The sequence below is a fragment of the Pezoporus wallicus genome, unplaced genomic scaffold, assembly GCF_028554395.1.
Source record: "Pezoporus wallicus isolate ANWC-B61680 ecotype Strahan unplaced genomic scaffold, APGP_CSIRO_Pwel_v1 contig_4710, whole genome shotgun sequence".
NCBI lineage: Eukaryota > Metazoa > Chordata > Aves > Psittaciformes > Psittacidae > Pezoporus > Pezoporus wallicus.
The window spans coordinates 4958241-4983560 of record NW_026640647.1 but is presented as its reverse complement, the minus strand read 5'-3'; the positions used below and the strand labels follow the sequence as shown (position 1 = coordinate 4983560).

The window sequence follows — 25320 nt, the reverse complement described above, 5'->3', positions numbered from 1 at the left end:
GTGAGTACTGGGGGCTGTGCCAAGGCACACAGTACAGAACAGCAGGTAAGGATGTTTTTCCATACCTGCACTGCTAGAGATTAATAAATACAGATATTTTGAGCTCTGGTTTAATAGCAGTTTAACAGGAAGTTTCATAAACTCAGGTTCCTCCTCTTGCTCTATTAAAAAGCTGTGAACTTACATGCCAGTAAACTTCTAGTGAAGGGATAAACCAGGATCTTTGAATAACAAACTGTGGTCTAAGGACTAACTGTTTAAGGAAACGCAGGTATTTCACTCGGAACCAGCTGGCCTGGAATGAAAACACTCCTGCTGGTCAGCGCTTCTCAAGGCTCTATAAGCCATGGCTGATAAGGAGACAAAGGGAAATTCTTTTCGGGAGAAGAACTTTTGGTGCAATTTTATGATTAAAAGCCCCATGTTCTGACATTTTCTTCCTGAAGGAATATATGACCTGCAGCAATGCTGAGCACAGGAACCTCTTTGATCTGACTGGGAAGATGCTGGAGTACGACCCTGCCGAGCGCTTTACACTTGAAGCAGCGCTGAAACATCCTTTCTTCTTCCCACTGAAACGGGAAAAAAGGTCCTGGTCTCCTGCAGACGAGGATTCCAAGAGAGGTCTTCCAGCAAAGAAACAGAAAACGGTGTAAATACTTGTGCTAAATCATGAACAATTGTTTTGCTATTTTTTATGGGCATTTCTGCTATTTTTTGTGGATTTATACTAGGACTTTTTGGATATTCCAGTTGAATCCAGCTGCTGGAATAAAACTTAGAGAGAAATGATGAGCCTGGCTGCATTTCCTCAGTGAATAATGACCATGGACACTTACACTTCTAACATGTAGATAATTGCAGCCCTTAAGTGTAAGGATGGCCTTCATTTGCTTCAAAAAAAAAAAAGTTACAAAGTAAGGAAGAAGATTACTGTAGTTATGGAATGAAACAGCAGTGATCTTTGGGATCATTTTGTCCATTTCATTTTATTTATAATAGGTGTACTCTGGTTACCAGTATTTCAGTTAATGCTCATTATTAGCTTACACCAGTACAGACTTCGCTCCTTAACCAAGTATTTTTCTTGAATTATGAGCTGTCCTGAGAAATTCCATTAAGAATGCAAAGTTTCACGGAGCAGATAAGCTGTTTGGTTTATCATGTCAAATGCCAACATAAAACAATCCCTAAACTTCAGTGGGAAGGGACAGAGTTTTCTCTGCCTTACCTTCCAGCACTTGTGCATTTACACAGCAACTCAAGCAAGCTGCTCCCTTGCCTGGCTCAAGAAAGCTGTTGGGTGGCTCTGTGGGGAACAGTATTGCTTGGACTGCCATGGGAGCCAAACAGGCTCCCCCAGGAGCTGCTGCCCAGCTGTAAGGTAGCCAAGACCCCTCTTGGGCTGTGCTACCCATCAGGTGTGCAGGCCACCAGCTGTGAGAGACAGCAGGTTCCGAGATGCCACTTAATCGTACCCCTCCAGCACCACCCTTCACTGCCACCATAACAGCTTCTCTCCAGGAGGACACTGAGCTCCCTCCCATGAGTGGGGCAGCTGCCTCACCCAGCAGCTGGAATGCTTTATGCTGGAAGCGTAGGGAAGAGGTGACAAAGTCCTTGGGGAGTTGGACAACCACCAATGAATGGGGTATCTGGCTCACATGGTGCAGGCTGACATGTCACACTGAGTTACCACACAAGCCACAGCCTCCTGGCTTCAGCGGCTTCTTTCAGGTTCATTTGCAAACAGAACTGGCATAAATCTCATTCACCATAATTATGTGTACTCAAATATAGACAGAAAACCCAAAAAGTAAAATGGATTTCATTGTGGAAGGCCTTAAATTACATGATTACAGTAGAAAATACAGGAGGTAGAATAGAACTGAAAGGACAAATGCAGGTTAGAGTCAAATCTGTAACAGCTCCTGTAAGCTACTTAGAACATGTTTTTAAAAACTAAATCCAGTATCATCTCAATAACTATAGAAAACAGTTAAAAGAAATTGCCATGAGAGCCCTTATATCATGCTTGATACAGGGAGGTAGGATGTAGGAACCAGAAGGACACATGAGACATGACACTTATCTACAGCTCCCGTTTGCTTTGCCAAGGACAGTGTCACAGGTCAGTCACCCTCTTCAGCTTCAGATTCCGACTCTGGAACAGAGAGATCTTGTCAACAGGCTACCCACAGGTCAGCTGCCACATCCAGCTGCTGCCCTGCGTAACAGCTGCTATTGGATCCACGTGGATGGCGCTAGCAAGCTTTCTCAGCCAGTACCAGGGGACACACCTCATCTTCGAGGGACAATTAACCACCCCACCTCACAAACAAGCATTAGTGCACTAAGGTTCCCAACATGAACAAGCTCTACTTGTGAGCCAAGCTGCTGGTTACCTTCTTCAGCATTCTTGAGCCATTCGACAAACTTTTTCATTTGCTCCAGAAAAACACTCTTTCCTTTTGCAAGATGTGCATCTTTATACCACTTGAGGATGGGTTCTTCACTCAGAACTTCAGCTGTAAGATGTGCAAGAGCAATATTAATACAGCAACCCACTCAACAGCAGCTGCTGAGAAGCTCCAGTTGGCAGGCCTTTGCTTCCTCCCCTAGAAGCATCACAATACATACCCACGGAAGGACTATGCCTGGATACACTTGTGCCAGGAGTGCCTCCTGGTTTAAATTCTGAGAACCTTATGTTTCACACTGACTGCACTGGGGGTTTCCCAAGCACTGCACTGAGGAGCACACTATCACTACAAGTCTGGAGTATTTCATAGCTATTTGGGATAACACTCTAAGAACAACTTCAGTCAACAGCTAAGAACAGATGCAAATTCTTAAAACTTTTACAAATACAATTTTCAGTTTAACAACAGCTTTCTTTATATTCCTGTGGTGTTTCCACAGGCGCACAGTGTGCTTTTTAGTAACACCTCTTAACAGCATCGAGCACCCCAGAACACCTCAGTGGTCTTAATCTCTGGCTGTTCACAGTCAGTGTTCAGACATAAAGCTAAGAATACATTTATCATGTATCTTTCCCTAACTTAAAGGTGACAAAGAGCCTTAAAAACCTAAATTTGATCTACCACAGCTCTTAACATCTAGTAAAGAAGCAGCATCCTTGGCACATGGGGAAGTGCTCCTCTAGGCAAGGACAGCCACATCCACCTTCACATTTTACTGGTCCATCTTTGGAAAAGAAGACAGAAAATTCTTCAGTTCATGAAGTGCAATGCTGTAGGTACTGATCTTCCCTAAAGATCTTATCAGGACTGAAACATTCTGCAAATACAGGCTTTAAAAAGACAAAACCACCTTCTCTCCCCTGCCGAAACCCACAACCCCACAGAATTTACCTTTATAGAAGAGCACCACTATTTTCTGGAAGGCCTTCATGAAATGAATATTGTCATAACAATACTCCTGAATCTTCAACAGAAGAGTCAGCTCTGACTGACCTTGGGTAGTAAAGGCAGCAAGTAGAGGGCTGTATTGCTGCAAGAGGAATAGGAATGACAGATTAGCACACATGGAACACTTCACATTTATTGCCAAACTGGATTGATTTCATGCAGCCCTGCCCAACAGGTGCTAGAGTCCGTACTTCAGTTGCAATACCTTCAAGTGCTTAATGGCTTGCTCTGCTACCAGCTCCTCCTTTTTGTTCCATTCCACTGTGCTCATTACGCTTGACCAGATTATGGCTACCACAGTCTGTTCCGAGATGTTGTTTTTCTTCATCTCCTCCTTCACGTACAAGATTATCTGTCAGAATGAAAGAGTCAGCACATAGGCCACGTATGACAATAAGCTAAATTAAAAGCTCTGTTCTAAATGTTACACAGAAGCCTTCAGAACCAAACACAGCCCTCTGGTCATACAGCAAGATTCAGGACATTAAGGAAAGACCACAGAGCTAGTACCAAAGCACCCTGGTCTAGATTTTCATTCTTAGCAAAAGCCAAGTTCAATATATAATTAGGCATGTACCTTCAGATTAGTGCTAAATGCTGCTGTTTCAGAAAATTTGAGGTAAGTTCCTACAGGAAAAAAAGAAAAAAGAAAGCATCCCACCTTGACTACAGCCAATACTTACATCCTTGAATGGATCTCCCCGAGACATCTGCTCCTGAAGTTCTTTCTGCAGCTCCTTCCGAGCTCCTATGGTCTGCTGGTTCCGAACATACTCAGAAAGTTCCTTCAGTCCTGCTTCAGTAAAGTACTTGGAAAAGTGTTCAACACTTTGTTTGTTGGCTGGGAAGAGTTCCTGAAAACAAAGTTTGCAACAACTCTTTCACAAAGTAAGCGCGCGTTGGGTGCTTTGCTGGTAAATGCTAGTCACTAAACTGGCTTAAGTAGTAACTCAGTAATTTCAGTGCTACTCACCATCAGCCTGTTATCCATGTTGACTTTACGAAGACTGACAGCCACTGCATTAATATCTTTCTCATTTATCCATGATTTGAACAGCTTGACTGCAAAAGCTGCAGAAACACCTGTGTAATAGGAGTAGTACTGTTACTATTGACATTAGAAACAAAGGGAATCAGATGGCCTGAGAGTACATGGCACCTAGTCTGCCAGAGCCCTGCTTGAAGCAGTAGCCTCTGTACTCAGAGGCAGACCCAGCACAGTCCACATCACCTCTGCCTGAGGATACTGCAGTCTCTGGCACACTGGACTTTTCTTACCACCCAGCATCACAAAGACTTCCCTATACGAAACTTAACTTTCTGTAAATGTATTTACTTTCTGTAATTTCTGAAGGAGCCTAAAGAAACAACACACCTGCATCCTGAAAGGTCCGCCTCCAAAATACAGGACTACCTTGCTGGGCAACAGCAGTGCTGGCAACCCCAGCATCACACAGGGAAATCCTACACACAAGCTTTCTGAAAAGACTTAGCAAGACCTTCCATGTTGCGAGGCAGCATATTTACCTTTGCTAATCCTTTAGTAAATCTATCACCAGATGAAGCTAGTGAGCTGCAAGGGTGTACTGTCACTGCCATTTCTGCTTAACTTGTCATGGTTCTGTCTCCCACCATCCTTCCCTAAATAAGAGTTGGGCAACACTTACCTTCTTTAACCAAGTTCTCGTTGTAGAGACTGTTAAGAATTGATGCATTAAGCGTCCCGTTGGCAAGCAGAATACCTGTCAGCATGGCCAGTTTGTTCCGCTCAGACTCTGAGAACCCTTTCAGGAACAGCAGCAACTGCAAGAGGAAATAAGAGTTGCCATAGAACTGCCATCTCTCACTAAAGCTTGACTACTGCCTCCATGTTAGACACTTTTTTTTCAATCAAGCTATTCAACTAACAGAAGCACTACTTCACTGTCAGTCTTCTCCACTAGTCATACAAGCTAGCTGTTCTTCTGTCAACAACTTATAAGTATTCCGTTTTTATAATCCATTGTATGATACAACTCTTCTGTAGAGTGATTAACTACCAGAATTTGAAGGTTTATCTGTTTGCTGTTAAGGACCTACTCCATACCTTTTTGACTTCGTCTTCAAAGCCTTTCTCCAGGTACTTGTAACGCCTGATTAGCTTGTTAAAAACCTAGGAAGATACAGAAAGTATTATTTTTTGCTCTGGACTATCATTTAATTGAAATTAAGAAGAAAAAAAAGAAAAAAGAAAAAAGAGGAAAAAAAGGAAGGAAAAAAAAAAGGAGGAAAAAAAAAAAAGGAAAAACCAAGCTCAGTAAAGTTAGTCTGAATTCTTTAGAGCACTTTTAGCACAGAACAGTGCTACTCTACCTCTTCCAGCAAGCTTCTTAAAGCCATGCATTATTTTTACCTAAACTTTCAACTGCACAAACGTTTCCTTTTTGACCATTGAATAGTGTAAGTTAAATTGTGCTTATTACAGAACTAACCTGAGCAAATGCTTGCATGGTTTCTAGGTCTTCCTGTGCAGCAAATACACAGACGTTTGTGCGTGTCATGTCATCTGCCAGGGTACCACCTGGGGCTAAAGAAGATTTTCTGTGTTAGTGGTATTACTCCCCAGTGAGAGTACCCAGCAGTTCCCCACAGTAAGAGCTGCAATACCCTTAACATGCAATGCATTGTCCTTTCATGAACTGAATAACTGGATCACTGCAGACTTCCATGTGCTCCACTGCTGTAGTGGAACTTTAAAAATCAGTAGCTTATGGATGTTCATTTAAATATTCTGACCCCGTACTGCTAAATGGATTGGCAACACATCTTGTTTTTCATATGGGTAAGTTAACATGAGCACATGAGCTCCTCTTCCCTTAAAGGAAAACACTAAGACCACTTAATCCTGGCAAGTATCTTTTTAGTGTCTGCTACAGTACTGCTGCTTTGTAATTAAGTGTCTTTTAAATAACAAGAGTAAGTCACAACAGGAGAGAGAACACAGATGTTCAAAATTCTGCACCCCTCTTTAGTCTTCCAAGGCACTTCAGCTTTATAGCTCCTAATGAGAAGATGATGCTTCGCCATTCCTCTTCAGTTTAATACAGGCACTTGATTGCTAGGCAGGCTGCTTCAGTAACTAGGGTGAATTCAAGCCACCAACTCCAGTGCCAGAATACCTTATTACCAATTTCTATGCCATCCTACATATAAGGGAGATCCTGCAGTTATGTTTTAGTCAGACACATGACTTAAACATGGAGCATTAACAGTAATAATATTAAAAGGTGGTGAGGCAACAGGATGCCAGTTTTCATTTCAGCCTTATATGACTAAAGATTAAACCTCGTCTACTTAGCTACTTGTTACAGAAGAGTGGAGTAAAGGACCCCTAATAGCACCATTAATGCAGTAATGCATTCCCCCCCACCCCCCCAGCTTCATTCCTTGGAGGAACACAGAATGCACTGGTTAACTCTTGAATGTGAACCCACAAACCATAACAATCTGTACATTAACAATTTCAAGTAGTGAGGCTCCATGTGGCAGACAAATTTACCTATTCATGCTACCACCTCCTGTAACACCAGCAAAAAAGCTTCTTGCTAACATCAAAGTAACTTCAGCCTGTGTAACACTGTTTGGGATAACCTTTGGGATATGCAGGCACATGAACTTAAACTACTTTGAAAGCCTTGCTTTTCAGCATTTGAGCAACTCTCCTGACATTTCTGCAAGTATCAGTGTGAAGTTGTCCCCAACAGGCAACAGATGCATCCTCCCAAACCAGCCACCCCCACTGCAGAACTGCCATCCGCTGTCCATCTGTGGCTCAGAATCAGGCATTTCCTCTCCTCCCCTACACATTTCGGTAATCTGAGCCAGTTTTGTTATATTACTGAAAATCTATAACTGCTGAAATTCCCATGTAAGTCCTCCCCCTCCCCATTATTGCATAACAAATGCTAAAACCAGGGACAGATCTTTTCTAGTCTTGGCAGACAACATAAGGGGTCCTCTTCACAGTCAGTATTTTAAATGGGTCCCTGCCATCTGAACCCCTTCTCACTGAAGAGTATTAATCAAGTAGGAAATGTAGAGTCTAAATCTAAAGTACCACTTCTTTTTATACTACTTTTGAAACCTCATTTAGCTTCACCTGCTTCTTACCTGTTTGGTGAGCATCTGCCCTGCTCTTTGCTCTTTACATGCATTGTGCACAAGAGTTTACAAGACTTTCTGTCATCACATTTCACTTCCTTGGTTCCCTGTTTTCTGCTGACTTGACCACCCCCTCATTTCCCACTCCCTGACATCTGCTAGAGCCCATGGCCTCACTGCTGTCAACATCAAACAATTTGTAATAGCATTTCCAAGACTACACGCATCGGATTCTTCTGCAAACAAAACTACTTTCCAAAATAACAGGGCACAAAGCACAGGACAACATCAGAATCTTTCAGGGCAACTCCTTTTACCTTGCAATCACAGACCACACAACTGAAACCAGCATTCATCCCTCTCAAATCAAAAACAAACTCGACCAGAGAATCAAGATCCAATCCTGGTAGGAAAAAAAAAATCTAATATATTTTCATTTACACCAAATTTCTTACAGTCTGCACTTAGAAGAAAGCCAAACTGTGGCAGGTAGGGTGTACAGAGTATTTTTACAGTAATCCAATTGCTTAGCCAGTCACTAACATGGTCAGATAGTTACTGCAGATAGCTTAAACCCTGCCCTACACACTCAATGGGCTCTAGCAGAGTTTTTACACTGAAAGGAAAAGTGAGCTTTTGTCAAGAGAACAAAGGCTGAGAGCACGCCATCAAAGGAACTTACCCAGCATTCCACCAGCCACCAGGATGTCAAAAAGCGTTTCTGCATAGCGGCGATAGTCAAGTTTTGCACCAGAAGCATCAAGAAACTTTGCTACTGCCTCCAAGTCAGTGCCAGTTTCAGTTAAACCTTGAATAATACAGTCTTGGAACTGAGTAGGGTCAAACCTCTCTTTTTCATCTGTAAGAACAAAGCACTGAAATGAAGTTGCCACACACACCGCTGCTTGGGGTTTGTTAAGTTTGTCATTTCTATCTTATTAAAAAAAAAAACAAACCAAAACACAAAACACCCACACCATCCCAAAAAAACCAAACAAAACCAAACTTGCACTGACAAGCCTGACAACTGGTATTAACTGGCACAAATAGTGACTTAACAGTGTAGCCTAAAGTGAATTTCAAAGGCCAATATAGCAGTAAGTTTTACTGCTTTCAGCCCGCTATTCAGTCAAGCTTGACTAAAAAGCTAAACCACTCCTTAGTTACCTCTAATTGAGTTCTTACTATACTTTCACTAAGAACAACAGTTGTTTGTAATAATCATTAGTTTGCCTTAAATAGAAGAGATATTTAACTCTACTCACCTATCCATCCTTAGACTGTGCAAATCATATGCTTCCAAAGAAACAGAACTCAGCTGCACATCTTACTTTGAGTGCTGTCTGTAACAGCTCACCCAGTTTTGTTAGCATCTGTTAGCAGCCTTCCTGTAAGGGGCAGACTAGTGTCCTTACACTCAATGCAAGTATCAACACATTGGGAACAGATGGGTAGAAGTCTGGAAATAGTGGATCTGTTATTTTTCCAGGACAGATTCATGAGGCTGTTACTGCAGAGCTGCCTGGAAGCCAAACTATGGTTAGCCGCTTAAAGAGAGACAGAACCTCAAGATGCTAGCATTTCATCTGCTCCACACACTGCAACAGCTTCTCAAGGGGCTTCAACATGAGAATAGGTTCTTTAAGTCAACCTGGACTTAACGTCTACAAATTGATTACTGATTCAATAATATAGCTGAATTAGAACACCATATCCTTAATGGTGTCAGTTTGAGCTGGAACACTGATAGTATGTCAGTAAAACAGTACTAAACAAACTCTTAAGAGCTGCCCCGCTTCCTCTTTAGGCTTAAGAAACCTACCACCAAATCCTAAATGTCTCATCACACCTCTTCAGTCATCGATGCTTCTCATGGGAATAGCTGCACATACAGATATAGACACTTGCACATCCCACACTCTGAGGGTTTGTGCTTGCTGGTGGTGGGGGGAGTGTTTGTGGGGGTTTGAGTTGTTGTGGGTTGCGGGTGGTTTTTGGTCTTGATTTGTGTGTGGAGGTTGTGGGTTTGTTTTTTTAATTCAAACTAGGTATTCTTACAGCATTCGGGGGACAATGTAACTTCTATCCAGTGGGTAACACTGAAATTCTTACCAGGTTAGATGCTCCTTAGACTTACACATTAACCTGCAACAAGCCTGCGCTGGAGTTGCCCTGTAACTGGGGTACTGGACACTTCTGCTTTCAGGACAAACACACTCAGTGCAGTTCTACACCCACTGTTCCTTAAGCCAAGGTTATCACAGCAAATTCAGCTACAGCTCTTATTGCCAAATATTTTTTACAAGTGCAGAGAACATTCCAGCACCCAGAGTTAGCACCAACACTGGGTATTTAGTGTGGGCTCATTTAAAAGATTTACGAGAGGAAACCTGTAAAAGCACTGGCTTGTGGTCAGAAAAGGGCTTTTCATGGGGGACCACGCACCGAGAGCACCGATCGCTTACCTCTCTTTCTAGTTTTAAAACGCTGCCCCGATAGCGTCGGCTTCTGCGGCTTTTGATTATTCATAAAAGACACCCTGCAAGGAAGCACAACACCCCTCAGGACTCGCATCGCGGGGCCCGCCCGCCCGCCCCGGGAGCGTGGAGGCGGCCCTGCCCCCCGCGCCGCTCCTCCTCCCTCCCTCCCTCCCTTCCTTCCTTCCTCCCCTTCCTTGGCTGTGGCCGACCTCCATTTTCCCCGCAGCACACACCGCTGACGGGCAGGCGGGGGCCCCGGACCTCCCCAGGCGGAGGCGGCGGCAGAGCGTTGGCGGGACCTGCGTGGAGCCCGCTGCGGAGGCGTCGCCCCCTCATTCCCGCCGCACCGCGCGCAGGCTTCCGTGCCCGTGCGGGGGAAGATGGAGACCGAGTCCCTCCTCTCCGCCTCCGCCCGGGTGCGGTGCGGCCGCTACAGCCCGGCCGGGCCTCGTGTGGCGGCAGCCGGCCCCACCCGGCCGCTCCTGCCCCCGGCTGCCCCCCTTGGCCGCCCCGGCCCGGCCCATCCTCCTCACCGACTTTAAGGCAGAGAGAAAACGCCCAAGCGGCCCGGAGCGGAGACGGGCGCGAGCACCAGCAAAGAGAGGCAGCAACAGCGACGAGAGCCTTGCAGGCAGAACCAACGCGAGAGAAAGAGGGGAGGGCCGCGCTCCGCCCCGCCCCGCCCGGCACGGACTATCCCGCTCCACCAGAGAGGTTGGAGGGATAAAGGGCCAGGGTCAGGCTGGGCTTCTCCAGCTCCGCCTGCTCCCCGCTGCTGGCGCTGCCAACCTGCTGGCACCCAACGCTCATCTCCCTGGGGCGCTCCCCATTCCCCATGAGTGGAGCTCTCCGTTCGACCCCCCCCTTTCCAGGAATGACACGCCAGTAGCCGCCTAGTGCGTCCCCGCGCCGGCACTGAGCGTGCACCGAGCCATCTGGGAGCCGAGGCGACCCCTGGCGGCGGTGCGCGGAGGGGGCAACCCCACCGCGTGTCCCAGGCTGGAGCCTGCGGGGTGGGCTGCCCTCTAGCCGGTCCGGTAAGAGGTGTCGGGCAGGCTTCAGTCCTGCGCTGGATGGGGCTTGGGCATCCCGCTGTGTGCGGCTGCGGTGAGTAGGGCCCGTGCCCCTAGGGAAGACGTCATGGGACCCTGAACGTAACCGCTGGCTGTGCTCAGCCCCGTTCCCAGTCAGTTGTCTCCTTGGAGCCCATATTCAGCCTTTGGTAGAATCAAGTAGGTTGGAAAAGACCTTTAAGATCGTCAAGTCCCACCGTTACCACAGGACTGCCAACACCACCACTAAACCATATCACCGAGGGCCTCTTCGTGGTTTGTGAACACTTATAGGGACGGTGACCCCCCCCCCTTCACTGGGCAGCCTGTTCCAATGCCTGACCACCCTTTCATTGCCAGACTGACAGCTCAGCACATAACTGGACATGTCTACTAGGTAGACTTCTCCAGTTGTATCCAGAACATAGCAACGTGCAGCATCCTCTCCACACTGATACAGGCCAGGGATATGCAATTGCAACTCAGTTCTTTGCTCCCCAAAGAGGCAAACCACTAAACTAACCTCAGGGTCAGAAACTTCCCTCTAGCCCTTACACAGGTACCAAATTTCCACCAGGTGTGAAGTGTAATGTTCCTTTGACTAAAGCTCTTGAAATGTCCACTTACCAGGTATATAAACAGAGCGAGTCACTGTGCTCCGGTGGGGGAAAGTGGGGTCACCCGTGTGACCATGACCTTTTAATTGAGGTCACCCCCAGCTCTATTTCTGTTTTATCCCAACAACCTGCTTCCTCAGCTGTGAATCTTTTGTGTGGCCTAGCAGGGAGGTCATTGCACCTCTCAGCTAAACTGTAGTTTTCAGAAGAAAGAAAGAAGTGTTAACTACCTGTGTTCTTACACCGTGCTCCAAGTAACCTGCATCAGCCACTTGCAAACAGGGGAACACACCAATTCTGGTCTTTTTTTTTTTGTTAGACATTCTTTGAAAACCTTATCCCTAATACATCAATATGTAGGAAAGCAAACAAGAAGAATCTGCAAAATTCTTTGATCCAGGCAGAACTGGTCCTGCCATCTTACTCAGTTGATTATCTGCTGTCCTACTCAACTGATTATCTTAAAGTAATGCCATATCTCCAGTGAGGCTGCCTACCTTCCACTGTCTGTTCTTGCCTAGACTACAGGCATCGCACAATCACCCTCACAGGTTAAAACTAGAGTAAAACTGGAAGTAGTAAAATCAGTATTTTGTTCATTCTGCAAGACATATATGCTGGGTATATAAAAACCTGAACGCTTAAAGAGTAAGGAAAAAGTAAGCCTATGCTTGCCATGTTGCCCAGGGAACTTGTGAATGCTCCATCCCTGGCAGTGTCCAAGGCCAGGTTGGACAGAGCCTTGGGTGACATGATTTAGTGGGAGGTGTCCCTGCCCATGGCAGGGGGGTTGGAACTTCATGCTCTTAAGGTCCTTTCCAGCCCTAACTATTCTGTGATTCTATGTAGGGACACACGAATGTATGAAGCCATCATCCTTTCTGGAGCTAGAGTGATTGTACTTGTACCTGGAAGTACTATACAGTTTATCTCACTCATACAAGATGACTTTTCCGTGCTTCTGAGAGCCTCAATTGGAGTAAATACAATTTCTTTAGATGAATATGTTAGGGGCTGCATCAGCACACTAGAGGTGAGGCTGATGCAGCTCTATTCCCCAAGGTCCAACCAGTAGCAAGGGTGAGTGTGTATTCTCAACAAGCAAACATACAAACACGTGTAAAACATACATAGATGAAAATAGAGCTGACCACACAGGTTAACAGAGAAACACTGCACTAATGCAGACACAGACAGCACCAATGCCCTTGTCCTGTTTTCCTCTCTGACTAGCATGAAGGTCCATTACTGGGAAATACATGGAGAGATACACATACACACAGTAAGGACCCCTCTGGTAACTGGCCTTAGACACTCAGCCTATGAAGTCCCAGTTCTCCCCCCTGTTGTCACTGGTCCATAAGACCCCCAAGGCCCACAGTCCCACTCCTGTGTGTCTGTTGCTATGAAATTCATTACTGCACCAGATTAATGGGAAAGCATCAGGCTTGCCAAGTCACATGTTTTGAACTTTAAGCTCAAACAATAGCCATTCTTATTGTCAGTAGGAGCCAGATTTCATCTCACACCATTTTTGTTACTATTGTTTTCTCCTTGTAACAATATTGGTTATAGATCACAGTGCCACAAAATAGTAGGAAAATGTCTTAGAAGTTTGCTTTTATTGAAGACATATTTAAGCAAATCCTGTTTAACAGCTCAATGAAATCCCCAAAATAGCACATTCAAAAATACCCAAAAGGAGATCACATTCAGAGGGAGGATATTCACCTTAGTATTTGTTCATTCATTCTAAATCCAAGGCACTGATTTCTTTGGTACTCATTCTAAAAGGAGAGCGTTTTTCTAAATTACAGTTAAATAAGAAGACAAGAAGATAAATCACATGTTAGGAAAATTGTATTTTAAGGTAAAGAACACAAAGATATGATAGTTCCTGCTGCCAGCTCCTGGAAGTGTTTGATATTCCAAAATTGCAAAAGTGTATTGCCAACTGAGCTTTTTGCATTAGCTATAGTCTCACAATTTACCAAGAGAAATGAACAGGAAACCTTTACCAACATAACCTGTCAATTTCTTCATTATTAGTAATATTAATTTATTTGTAAAGAAATATAATCTTGGTGCACCTCTACAGGTTTAGGTTAAATACTATTTACTTGAGGGTCATACTTCTTCTATAGCATGCTAATTTAAGCCTGAAATCTCACCCTTAAAATAAATGAAAATAGTCCAGATTTATGTTTATGTAAATGAGTCCAGGATCTGAACTAATGCAATACCTGTTGAGTATCTCCAGTTATTTCTTATGCTAGTGTTTTGGATACACAAAGACATTAAATGTGTTCTTACTGTTAATTTTATTGCTTTGACCTATCAAATGTTAAAGTCGAATAAATTCGCATGTAAACGTAGGTTGGATCAGCTCAGCCATTTCCTTTTCTCCCTCTCAAACATCTTTGTACTTTCTTTTCAGTCTCCTCTCCTCACAGGGAAATGCTCCATCAAGATTCATACAGCTGCCACAGCATCACTTTAAACTTCTGAAGCAATGTCTGCCAGAGTGCCAGTAATGTTGTTTGGCACAGTTAAACTGGGAGCCGACACACCTGTTTTTAATGATGAACTTCTGTTGCTGTTGTTTCCTCTTAGCCCTTTTCCCCTCCACCTTTGTATCTAAGACACCTGCTGCATATTTGTTATGTATAGCTGCTGATGGCTGCAATGGGCAATTTCAAAATGAATGTTTTAGGTAAGAAGACTATGAGGTTTTGCAGATATGGCGGTCTATCCCTCTATCTCTTTGCTTACTGATTTATGTTATCCCAGAAATCCTCACTTCTTCAAAGGTGGTATTGGAACCTGTCCTGCTATTTAACCCTTCCTACCTCCAGTACACCTCCCTCACCTTGTGCCCTCTCCTTACCTACAGATGCCATCAGCTATGTCCTTCTTCACTGTTTTACTGGAAAGAAGCAGCAAAATTGTGGGTAAAGCAAAGGAGAGGAGTGAATGCTGACAATACAGAGACTAGCAATGATTATATTCCAGCCCCGAGAGAAGTCAAAATCAATAGTGGTTCTGAGACAAGGAGTCACAAAAGCACAAAATGTAATCAGTTCTAAGCAATGTTAAGTGTGATGGCTTTGTAATGGAAAATAACCGCTGCTTGAAGGTAGTTGACATAGTTTCAGGTCCTTAGGACCTTAGTACAAAAGGTGTAAGAAAAGCAGAATAGAAAAACAGGACCTGGGGATGGGGAGTATCTGGGACTAGCAGATGTCCAGGGTGGGCACAGATAAACTAACTGGTAAGTAAAAGTGCAAGATGATTGCTATGTCTGTAATGTTAATGAAGCTTGTTGGGAAAAATAAACGACCCTTAAAGACCACCACATTTTTGTATGCATGCCGGAAACTTTCTGGAAAATGATGTATTATGCCCAGTGACAATATAAGGATGGCCTGCATGGCAATACGGGGACACACGTTAGGAGGAGCTATCCCCCGTGTCTCCCGGCGCCGCAATAAAGAATACCTGCTTGTCAACTTGAAACTCTGTTGGCGAGTTTGTTCCTGCAGTCTTCTCCGAATCAGTTCAGAGAGAACTAGTGGTATGGAGCAGGTCTGAGGTGGTCTGCCAGGAAGCAAAGAGCTATGCTGCGGTATTATGTGGTCACTGTGGTAATAATAATACAGCAGTGTCTAGAAAACTTTTGCCATTTCTGCTCTACTGTAACATTGATATATTGCTTATCACTAGTTTGTACAGTGTCTAGTTCTGATCCTCAGGATTTTCAAGTACCAGAAGAACAGAAAGAGTGGGTAACAATAGTTATGAATCTCAAACTAGATGCAGAAGTGGCAAAATGGTACTATTTGTGACCTGCTCTTCATTGCAGGTATTTTCAAAATCGCAGGTGAATTCTTGCAAGTTCGTGGGGTAACTCCAGAATTATTCCAGTGTAGCATGGAACACAATTTGATTTAGAAAGACATGTATGTTTCAAAATAAGAGGTCTCTTACATGGCATGACAAGAGAACTGGTGCTTGTTCTCATTCTACAAAGACAGATATATATATATATATCGGGGTGTGTAAGTATTACAGTTCTTTCTTGCAGGAAAGCTTTCAGTCAGTAAGTGGCTGAAGGAGTCACCTAGTTGCTTGGTACTTAGGAAAGCAGTATTAAGATATATTGATGGCCCATGGCTTATAGGTTCCAGGTTTATCTTTTGGAATCTGAAAGAAAATTTAAGGAAAACAACATCATTTTGCTAAGAGGAAAGAAAACTTACTGTAATTTACAAATGCATGGTCTTTGTCAGCCATTTAAATGTCACTGCACACACATCCCCACTTTATCATGTTATAAAAGGTTGTGAAATCCATCAGCTTGCCTCTAGTCAACAAGTGGCATTCTTGTAATTGAACAGATAATTAAGTGCATATGTCCATAGCACAAGTGAGCTCACAGACTGAAGGGCTGAGATTAGAGGAACTGACATGAGGTTCCATTATGCAACATGGTTTAATGAGACTGCATTAGATCATGGAACCAATGATGTTTGCAAGGAGATCCTACACTTCTGAGGGCATTTCTGGAGACAGAACATCAGCTCCTAATGACTGGGTAACAACTTCACCTTTATTTAAACTCTAAGTTGTTACCAAGTGTTTGCACAACACCTAGCCCACAAAGGCTCTTGATCTCAGTTATGACTTTTATTAATATGAGAAGTTCTTTCACTGTTAAAGACTTCATCACTGGATATCCTGCACAGAAAGAAACAGAAGTGGATGAATGTGGGATTCACAATCCCAACCTCCAGGTAGATTGAGATCTGGGGGTCTCTAGCTGGCTGCCATGGGAAGACACAGGGGCCTGCAGGCTTGCCTGACCCAACTTGTGTCCCTTTTCATAAAGAAATTTTCAGCTGAGGCTACAATGCAGTTGCTCGGGCTGAGGTCTGTGGGGCTCTTTAAGTTGAAAGTTTTAATTAATGGACCTTGTCATTTTGGTCTGGTGTTTCCTGTTTTCCAGGCTCCCAAAGGAAAAAGGTCAGGATATCTAAAATCCATTTTCCTCCTTAGGCCCCATTATTTCAGCATCTCCTGAACATCAGTTCATTCCACAAAACAAAGAAGAGAGAGCATGACCTAAAGTATGGAGGGCTCTCAGAAACCCAGCTGGAAATGAATTGTACAATAGGAAGAATCGTTGCTAGCCTCTGCTTTTTTATAAAATCAAGGATGTGTTCACCAAAGCAGCTCTAGGAATATTCAGATCATGACACAGAAAATGAGCTTATATGAAGTAACTGGGACCTAAACATTTGAGGCATTTACAATGAATATCTCAAATTTGCACCTCTAGATTCTGTTATGCCACTGTCAGTGGTGATGCTTGCATAGAAATGTAAATCTAAAATGTTTTATTTGGGAGTGCTCTTGTGCACCCGGCCTGTATTCTAACCCCATGTTATGAGAAGACATAGATGCATATCAGCCTGTATTTCCATCTCCCTAGTTTTCAAGGAAGAAAAGAAGGAAACTGGGGTACATGCTTCAAAGTGGAATCAGTCTAGACCAGAGGCATAGGACAAACGATGGAGCACACCTACTCTGTGTCTAGACATCATCATAATTGCTAACAGAGATGCAAATAAAGTGACACTAAATATGAAGACTATAATCTGAAGTCTTTTCAAGGGCTTTTAGATTAAAGGAGATATGTAAATTGGGGACATTACCACTGAGGAAATAGCATAGGTTCCTTAGTTCTAGACTGTCAGTTCATGTTACTCTGTCAACATAGCTGAGCAAAGCTCTGCTAACTGTGGTATGTTGAAGAAAAGAGATTTTGCTCACTGATCAGTCTATGTGCACAGCTCATTCAGATTAAAGAGAATGGAGGAGCTAGCTCATGAAAGGAATGAAAATAACCTTACCATCTCAGTAAAGACATCAGCACAGGCCATGCGAGTTTGCTCAACAGTCAAGGGGCTGTTCAGTGTGAAGTCCAGGGGCAGTCCTCTTTCCTTCCGTGCAGCAGCCACTGCATCTCGTATTGCAAAGAACACTGAGCTGCCGAGGAAGAATCCAGCCTCTCCCATGCCCTGACAGAGGAGAGAGACAGCTGAAGAGACTGGCTTTAGAAACTGTCAGTAGAGATTAGCACACCTCTGCTGTAGTTATCAAAATACACTGAATAGTGTCAGCTCTGTGTCTGGGCATGTCCATCATATTTGGATTCAACAGCTTTCCTTGGATCTCTGACAACTTTCAAATCAGAAAACCATCAAGGACTAGGATTTGGCTGATGTAGATAGTTTTACAATTCATGATACAGCTACACTATCAAAGCTTCCTGCTGGGACTTCAGTGCTCATGTTATAAAGCCATGAAATAAACTCATGACTTCTCACATAAACTACCTTTTCTATATCCAATTGGAATTAATTCTGCATGATGGACCAGAGAAAGAAAGACACCCGTTTCCATTGCTGCCTTAGGCCCTCTTACGTAGATAAAGTTTGTGCTGTCTAATTTTGATAAGAAATATGCTCTTTGTCTCTATTTTCTTAATGTGAAAGAGTTTGTTTGCTCATTTACACCACCTAAGGCCATAAGAATATGGCATGGAATATCTTCTGGAAATTTCTGTTCCTTTGTGTACTGGTTTTGGCTGGGATAGAGTTAATTTTCTTCATAGTAACTCATATTTGGGCTGTGTTTTGGATTTGTGCTGAAAACCGAGTTGATAATCCAGGGATGTTTTAGTTACTGCTGAGCAGTGCTTACACAGAGTCAAGGCCTTTTCTGCTCCTCACCCCACCCCACCAGTGAGTAGGCTGGGGTTGCACAAGGAGTTGGGAGGGGACACAGCCAGGACAGCTGACCCCCACTGACCAAAGGGATATTCCACACCATATGACATCATGCTTAGCATATGAAGCTGGGGGAGGAAAAAAGAATAGGGGAGGGAATGTTTGGAGTGATACTGTTTGTCTTCCCAAGTAACCATTACAGGTGATAGAACCCTGGTGTCCTCGAGATGGTTTGAATATCTGCCTGATGATGGGAAGTGGTGAATTAATTCAATTTCATACTTTGCTTTGCTTGCATGTGTGGCTTTTACTTCACCTATTAAATTGTCTTTATTTCAACCCATGAGTTTTCTCACTTTTGCCCTTTCAATTTTCTCCCCCATCCCACAGGGGGCAAACGAGCAAGTGGCGGTGTGGCTTAGCTGCCTGCTGGGGTTAAACCACAATACTCTGTCATACCTGCTTTAGATTCAAAGGTAAATGGGCAGTGGGCATTCCTGTCTTTTAGTAGCCTGAGGCCTACGCTCCCCTTTAGTTCCCCTTCTATTCTGAGGTGTTTTTTTCTGCTTTTATTTTGAATCTATGAACAATGCTCAAACCCAGTGCTGAGTGTTTCCTCAGAGGATGAAGCACCCTTAAAACAGGAAGAATGGTGCTCTGCCATGGCTAATGGATGAAGTGGGCTCTATTCCCATACCTGTCACAGGTTTCCTGTGAGATTCTACAAAGTCACTTAATCTGTCTCATGACCTCTCTGCCTTTAAAAAAAGATCATAATATTGCCTTCTTTCATCCTTTCTCCTGTCTAGTCAGTTTAAACTCTTCAAGATGGACTTTTTCACTTTTGATATATAGTACAACAGGTAGGTACAAAAAACCTTTAATTTTTATTAGTTTCTAAGCGCTACTGTAATATCAGTAAATCATAGGAAGAAAATCAGTCCAAAGCCTCAGAACATCAGTGTTTTACCATTTGAGTACAATTTGTTCCATAGCTGAAACTGGAATTATCTTTTTTTGGGAAAAAAAAAGTTTACCATCCACTACAGTCACTTAACAGTTTTGCAGCAGAATCACCTGGTGTGCTTGCAAATGGTAAATTTGGTGTGTTTACCTTGGAAGAATAGATAGCAATGGAGTTGCATGAATTTGGCAGTAAATAGACATGGAACTGCTCAGGAATGTCACAGATGGCAGGAATCTTGTATGTATCTGGGCCAAGAGTTAGCTGCTCTCCTTCTGGGGAAAAGTAGATTTCTTCTAATGTATAAAGACCAACTCCCTGAATGAAGGCCCCTTCAATCTGAGCAAAGAAAAAAAAAGGTAAACTTCTACATCTTATTCAGTCATTTTAAAACACAAAACCATATATACAATTAGACTTTTTAAGATTACACATGAACTGATATCTTTCCTTCCAAAAGTAAAAATAAGCCAACATAGACCAAAGTAAGACCAAGCTGTCCTCATCTGACTTACACAAATATTTCCATTGGCTCAAGTTCATTCTACTCTTCGTTATTCCTGGCTAAACTCACCATAGCTAGTACAGTTATCTCTGATTTGCTTTTGCAAAATTGCCAAAGAGAATTGAGTCAAATCCACAGGAATTCCAGTGTGGAGACATTCGCCCAGGGACTCTGACATAAATAGTCTGCTCAATCTGATACTTGCTTAAAAAGGATTTGCAGTTAACTAATGAAATTTATTCTAGAGAAAAACATCACATACACAAATAAATGGTAAGTTGGATATGAAGAGGAAATAACAAACCAGCCTGAAGTAGGAAGGAACAACTGCTGAGTAAACACCTGGGCTATGACAGCGGTGATGTAAACACTGATGCAAGGTGAACACAGAATTGAACTGCGAAGAAAGAATGATTTGACAAATTTGGCAATTCTTGAATGTGCAAAATGAACATAATCTTTTAGGCAAAGGGCAAGTATATGAGGATGAGCCTGTAATAAAAAAAGGTTTTTAAATGTAAGTCATATTTTTAGAAGGATTTCCTTTGATTCTGCAAAGAAATGACAAATATTTTTTACTCTTGAGTTCACCACTGCTTTCTTATTTACAAATTATTAGTGAGTGACATCACTTTTGTCATTATTCAGTTTGTCTGCAGATACAGATAGTTGAATCCATAATACAAATCTGTGGCTATATCAGACCTTTAAGGAAAGGTCTGTTACATCTCAATAACTTTTTCCATTACACAGCCAACACTGTCACAGTCAACAGTGCTCTGCAGCTGGTTAAGATTTAGCCCTCAGTCAGTAATTCTGGGGTAAATTTTTCAGCAAAAAGTCGTAAGGAGATTCAGGATGCTGATCCTGTAGGGCATTTCCAAAGTCTGTGGGATCTGCTTTTCTCTTCTCAGAAGACAAACAAAAAGTAGAAAACTTAACCTAGTATTACTTATAGCTGCAAATAAAAGCAATTACTACTACATCTGTCAAGCCAGCATCCTTGAGTGTTAATGGATAATATCTCGTAGGCTTTTGTGGCTATTAAGTTGACTGGTTACAGCAAACATTTAGGCAAAAAGAGAAATGTTCACTAACATCTAATATAAAGGAAAACTATGGAAGTTCATACCTGTCCTATATCTATAGCTGGATTTATGCTAAAACACGCATCCATGACAATGTCTGTTCTGATATTCTGTTAAACAAATAAAAGGTGCGTTACAGACTTATATTTAAAATACACAACAACAAAGGGATCATAAACAGTGTATATAGTCTCACCCATAAAAGATGTTATATCACAAATATTATAGATTTATTCTGAAATATGAAAGCTACTAGAAACAGGCTTGTGTTGGTGGAGAGTTCATCTTATCTAGATGCATTTCTGGTAGTTGTCTGAAACTTTGAATCTGCTGTGCACATCCTGCAAAGTAACAGGATGATCATGAATTCAAGAATGGCTTTGTTGCTTGTTCTCCTATAGAAACTTAATTGTTTGATGTTTAGCCACCTCCTATGCTTTGTTGTGAGTGTGGAAGCACAGTCACTTGAACAGAAGTTCCTTGTGTAGAGGAATGTATCATAGGAAATATAATGGTGGTGGGAAATTCACCCAACTCTACTTCAAGTTCAGTATATTTTTTGACATTACCTTGTGGGCTCCTGTCAAACAGTCTATTTCTACTTCAGAACACGCAACTCCAAAGAGAAAATACGGAAACGCATGGCCTTTCTGTGTGTCCCAGTTCATGTTTGTTACATAACCTCTGGAGGAAGTAAGAACATCCCTCAGGATAGATGAATTTGATCAAGACGACCCCCACCCTCTATTCTTGTCCTCACTGTTGAGTCATGATATAAACTCTGTAAACTAACTATTTTCATAGGATCTCTGTAGTCAAAGACTAGCACCACTGCTAAATATTTGTGGCGTGGAATAATTTGGGAGGATAGGAGGATTGCAAACCGTGATAGCCATGGAACAAAATTCCCTGTGGCCTCCTGTGTCCTACCGTAATTGACCTTGGAGAAGATCGTGCATCAAGTGTCAAAATAGCTAACCCAAGTACATAAAGTGCTTCTAAAATCAATATGGGTTGAAGAGAAGAATTTCTCTGACACTGCAGTCTTTGGTCCAGGTTTTTAATGGTTTGTGTGCTTGAGAAGGTTGAATGGGGACAGTTTTATACTTCCTGCAACTTACTGACAAAGTAGCACCTGTGATGACGAGAAATTAAAACAAACTAATGGCTTTCCTTACTTGAAATAGCCAGTAGCTGAAAGACTGATGCTTTGTTTGTGAGCTTCACTGATCTGCAAAAGGAATACTCATTATTACAGAGAGAAAATTAAGAATTCTTTTCTTCATATTTAAAGAAAAAACTTTAAAAACCCATTTGAAAGAAAAAAGAGCCTAAGTTAAAACTTTACATTCCCTTGTTCCCTGAACATATCTTTGAGAAGGGGGACATTGCAAAATCTCTAAAGTTGGCCAGATTTACCAGACACTGTGTTGCACCACTTGCTTGTACACTGTTTATCCTTTTCCTTCATGCGGTTCACTCATGCAGGGAGGCCCTTTCCTCTCTACAGAGCAATGACGGCTTTCATTGTACACTCATGGTTTTATCATAATTTAATAGTAAGGAACAGACATATTTACCCAGTCTTCCCATTTGCCATTAGGATTGTCTCTTCGTATAGGGTCCAGACGCTTCCAAAGGATTTGACAAGCATCCTAGGGAGGAAGAAGGTTGTGCACCATTGACCAACCCACAAACCCAAGTCTTTCTGCTGTATTCAAAGCACTACAGGCTCGCTCTTAGTGAAGTTAGTTTGTTAAATTCATTCTGAGGGCTGTAACTCTGTTCATTTACCGACAATTTCTGTACTCTGCAAACTGCCAGCTGGAAAGTGGCACTTAGTAAAGAGTGGCATTGGCATCTTCTCTAATGTAACTTAAGTATTCATATACCAGGCTACCACTGAAACCATCAACAAAAACGGATAAGGGACCTGACTCTCCTCCTATTTTGATTTGCTAGATAGAAAACCACTGGCCTGAATGATTTATTAAAAAATAAATTAAAGCAGAACTGGTTCCAAATGATGTAAGAGGATAAGGGTGTTTCAGTCTAACTATTAAAAAATACCTGAAACATACCTTATGCTACATTTTCCTTTAAATTGTGTGTAAATACAGAATAAAGTAAAGATCCATAAATTCATCTACTGGCAATCTAACCCCCCCATCCCCATTTATAAATCTGATACAGTAAAGCAGAAAAGAATTTACCCTTTTTAACAGTGTTCCATAATTTGCCTTGTTTTAAACTGTGCATGTAAAATAAATCATCAAGAGAGATTTTGCGATAAAAGAACTGCAAGCTGCTCAAAACCAAAACAAAATGATGAATCCTCAGAGGGACATTCAGTATTCAACAGAACAGCTGATTATGTGAAAAAATGGTAATAAGTCTAACCTGGACTGCTCTTGCATTGATTTCTGTTCCAACTGATGCTGCTGTGTATTTGCCATTAGGTACAGTTGTCGTGCTTGTTTCACAGAAGTGTATATATGACAATGGTATCTTCAGTTCACGACTGACAATCTGTAATAAAGGTAAACAAAAAGATAGCCAGTCCCACTTGAAGATGCAGTTTCAAGTCAGCAATTCATCATGCCATTCATCTCTTTCTATATACATGTACACACAGAAATGACCTAATTCAACAGTAATACTATGACTAGGACAAACACAAAAGTCTTCCTTAACAATTATCCTGTAAAAGAAATATTTTATAAGTAAATTCAGGTAATAGAACAGAAGATAAAACAATACCATGCAATACTATATATTTTGCCTCTAATTAATTGTTCTCTCTGATCAGGTTTTGTCTACATATGCAAAACTTAATAAAAATCAAAAAAACAATCACTTTCGCTTATGGAGTTTCAAATCTTATCTGTATATTTTATTTTCAATTTCATTTGAAACGGCTTTGTTAGCTTGTGTTCCCACTTTATCTTTTTTTTACAGTGTTCTAATATTCAGATGTTCATTCAGCTCATTTTGAAGGATTGACCTAGTTTTAGCTCCAGAATGACCTATTTGGCACATAGTTTTATTTATCACTACACCAGAAATGCATGAAAATTAACTGATGCTATTATTGGTGTTGGACACTCTAAAAAGTTAAACTTTCACCACTTTAACTCCCTCTGCAAACAAACATTGGGTCATTAGCTATCCTGATATCAGTGATGTTACCACAGAGATGTTAATCTTTCCAGGTCTTTGAAGATCACTTTGTTTATAACTTGTATTTTTCCTAAGTTTTGTCTTTATCAGTAACTCAGAAGCAACAACCCAATATTAAACCTAGCTTTATTATGTCTATAGAATTTGCTTATTGAATTTCTTAGTGCCCTTCATCCTTTTGGTTCAGTTATCTTTATGTTTTATTTGCCTCAGATGCAAACTAACTCACCTGTAACATCTTAGTGTGAATTCCTTGTCCCAGTTCAATTCCACCATGAGTGACTAGCACAGACCCATCTATATAGATATGGACGAGAGCTCCAGCCTAAAGAAAAGCCACAAAAACTTGGTAATTTTCTTGCTTCACTGAACAAAGATGCATAGCAAAAAGAACAATGCAAAGATAGATTGAATCAACAAGAATCAGTATATTGTTAAAAGGGAGTGGAAATTCTCCAGCAGTCCGACAATAACAAATTTTACAGCTCTAAGACAGGATAGACTCTAAGTGAGATAGCAGCTATTCAATGGAGTTCTGCAGCAATCACAGTAATTAGTCTAAATAATAGAAAAGCATATTTTTCTTCTTGGGAAATTGGGTGAATTAAGAACATGCTGGCTCCAATTGTAATGTGTGTGTAGCCGTACATACTATTCCCTCATCCACAACAAAAAGGAGGACAGAGCAGAATCTGAACCTTGAATCAAAGGCATTTTGTCAGATGGCAAGGCATCTTCTACTGTGAACACCTACAGAACTTTTATTTTAGAACAAACAATACCAGAGTTGTACTTCTGTGTTTCTGAAACTGAGGGATTAGTCCTAGTCCTTTTTGTTTGCATGTATTCATACAAAGTAATAATAAACTGGCGTTCATAGTGTGCAATTTTGATGGAGCAATGACACAGCTGCTCATGCATTCTCTCTTACAGGGTGTCAAGGGAATGATTTAGAACCTAATACACTTTTTTTGTATTTTGGCGCAGCCTTGCACCAATAAATAGCTATCTTAAACACAGGAAATGCAAGAAGCAAATGGGAATGGAAATAATGAACTTTCATTCATGGTAA

General features: G+C 42.0%; 2 protein-coding genes across 6 annotated transcripts in view; both read right to left on the bottom strand.

The window, feature by feature from the left end:
• Positions 1–970: 970 nt before the first annotated feature.
• On the bottom strand, positions 971–10678 carry BZW1 (basic leucine zipper and W2 domains 1). Of its 2 annotated transcripts, XM_057419810.1 has the most exons (12): positions 10585–10678; positions 10037–10110; positions 8254–8430; positions 5903–5997; positions 5518–5583; positions 5099–5234; positions 4405–4514; positions 4115–4285; positions 3637–3783; positions 3375–3513; positions 2406–2528; positions 971–2164 (listed from the first exon to the last, which is right to left on the bottom strand). In XM_057419810.1, the coding sequence occupies exons 2-12, from the start codon at positions 10098–10100 to the stop codon at positions 2133–2135; spliced, it is 1260 nt and encodes a 419-aa protein (XP_057275793.1). In that variant the 5' UTR covers positions 10101–10110; positions 10585–10678; the 3' UTR covers positions 971–2132. The 2 variants fall into 2 exon arrangements, with proteins under 2 accessions (XP_057275793.1, XP_057275794.1); XM_057419811.1 differs by lacking the exons at positions 10037–10110; positions 10585–10678 and having other exon boundaries at positions 5992–5997; positions 8254–8331.
• Positions 10679–15282: 4604 nt separating this feature from the next.
• Positions 15283–25320, bottom strand: part of LOC130604868 (aldehyde oxidase 2-like) — a 43422-nt gene continuing 33384 nt past the window's right edge. For 3 of the 4 annotated variants that reach the window (XM_057419803.1, XM_057419802.1, XM_057419804.1), the window contains 9 exons: positions 24478–24573; positions 23469–23597; positions 22649–22723; positions 22247–22299; positions 21638–21752; positions 21113–21178; positions 19626–19814; positions 17633–17800; positions 15283–15923 (listed from right to left, as the gene is read on the bottom strand). In XM_057419803.1, coding sequence (XP_057275786.1) covers positions 15870–15923; positions 17633–17800; positions 19626–19814; positions 21113–21178; positions 21638–21752; positions 22247–22299; positions 22649–22723; positions 23469–23597; positions 24478–24573 — 945 coding nt within the window. In that variant the 3' untranslated portion in view covers positions 15283–15869. Of the gene's footprint in view, positions 15924–17632; positions 17801–19625; positions 19815–21112; positions 21179–21637; positions 21753–22246; positions 22300–22648; positions 22724–23468; positions 23598–24477; positions 24574–25320 lie in introns of those variants that run through there. The other variant, XR_008973543.1, reaches the window with a different exon arrangement.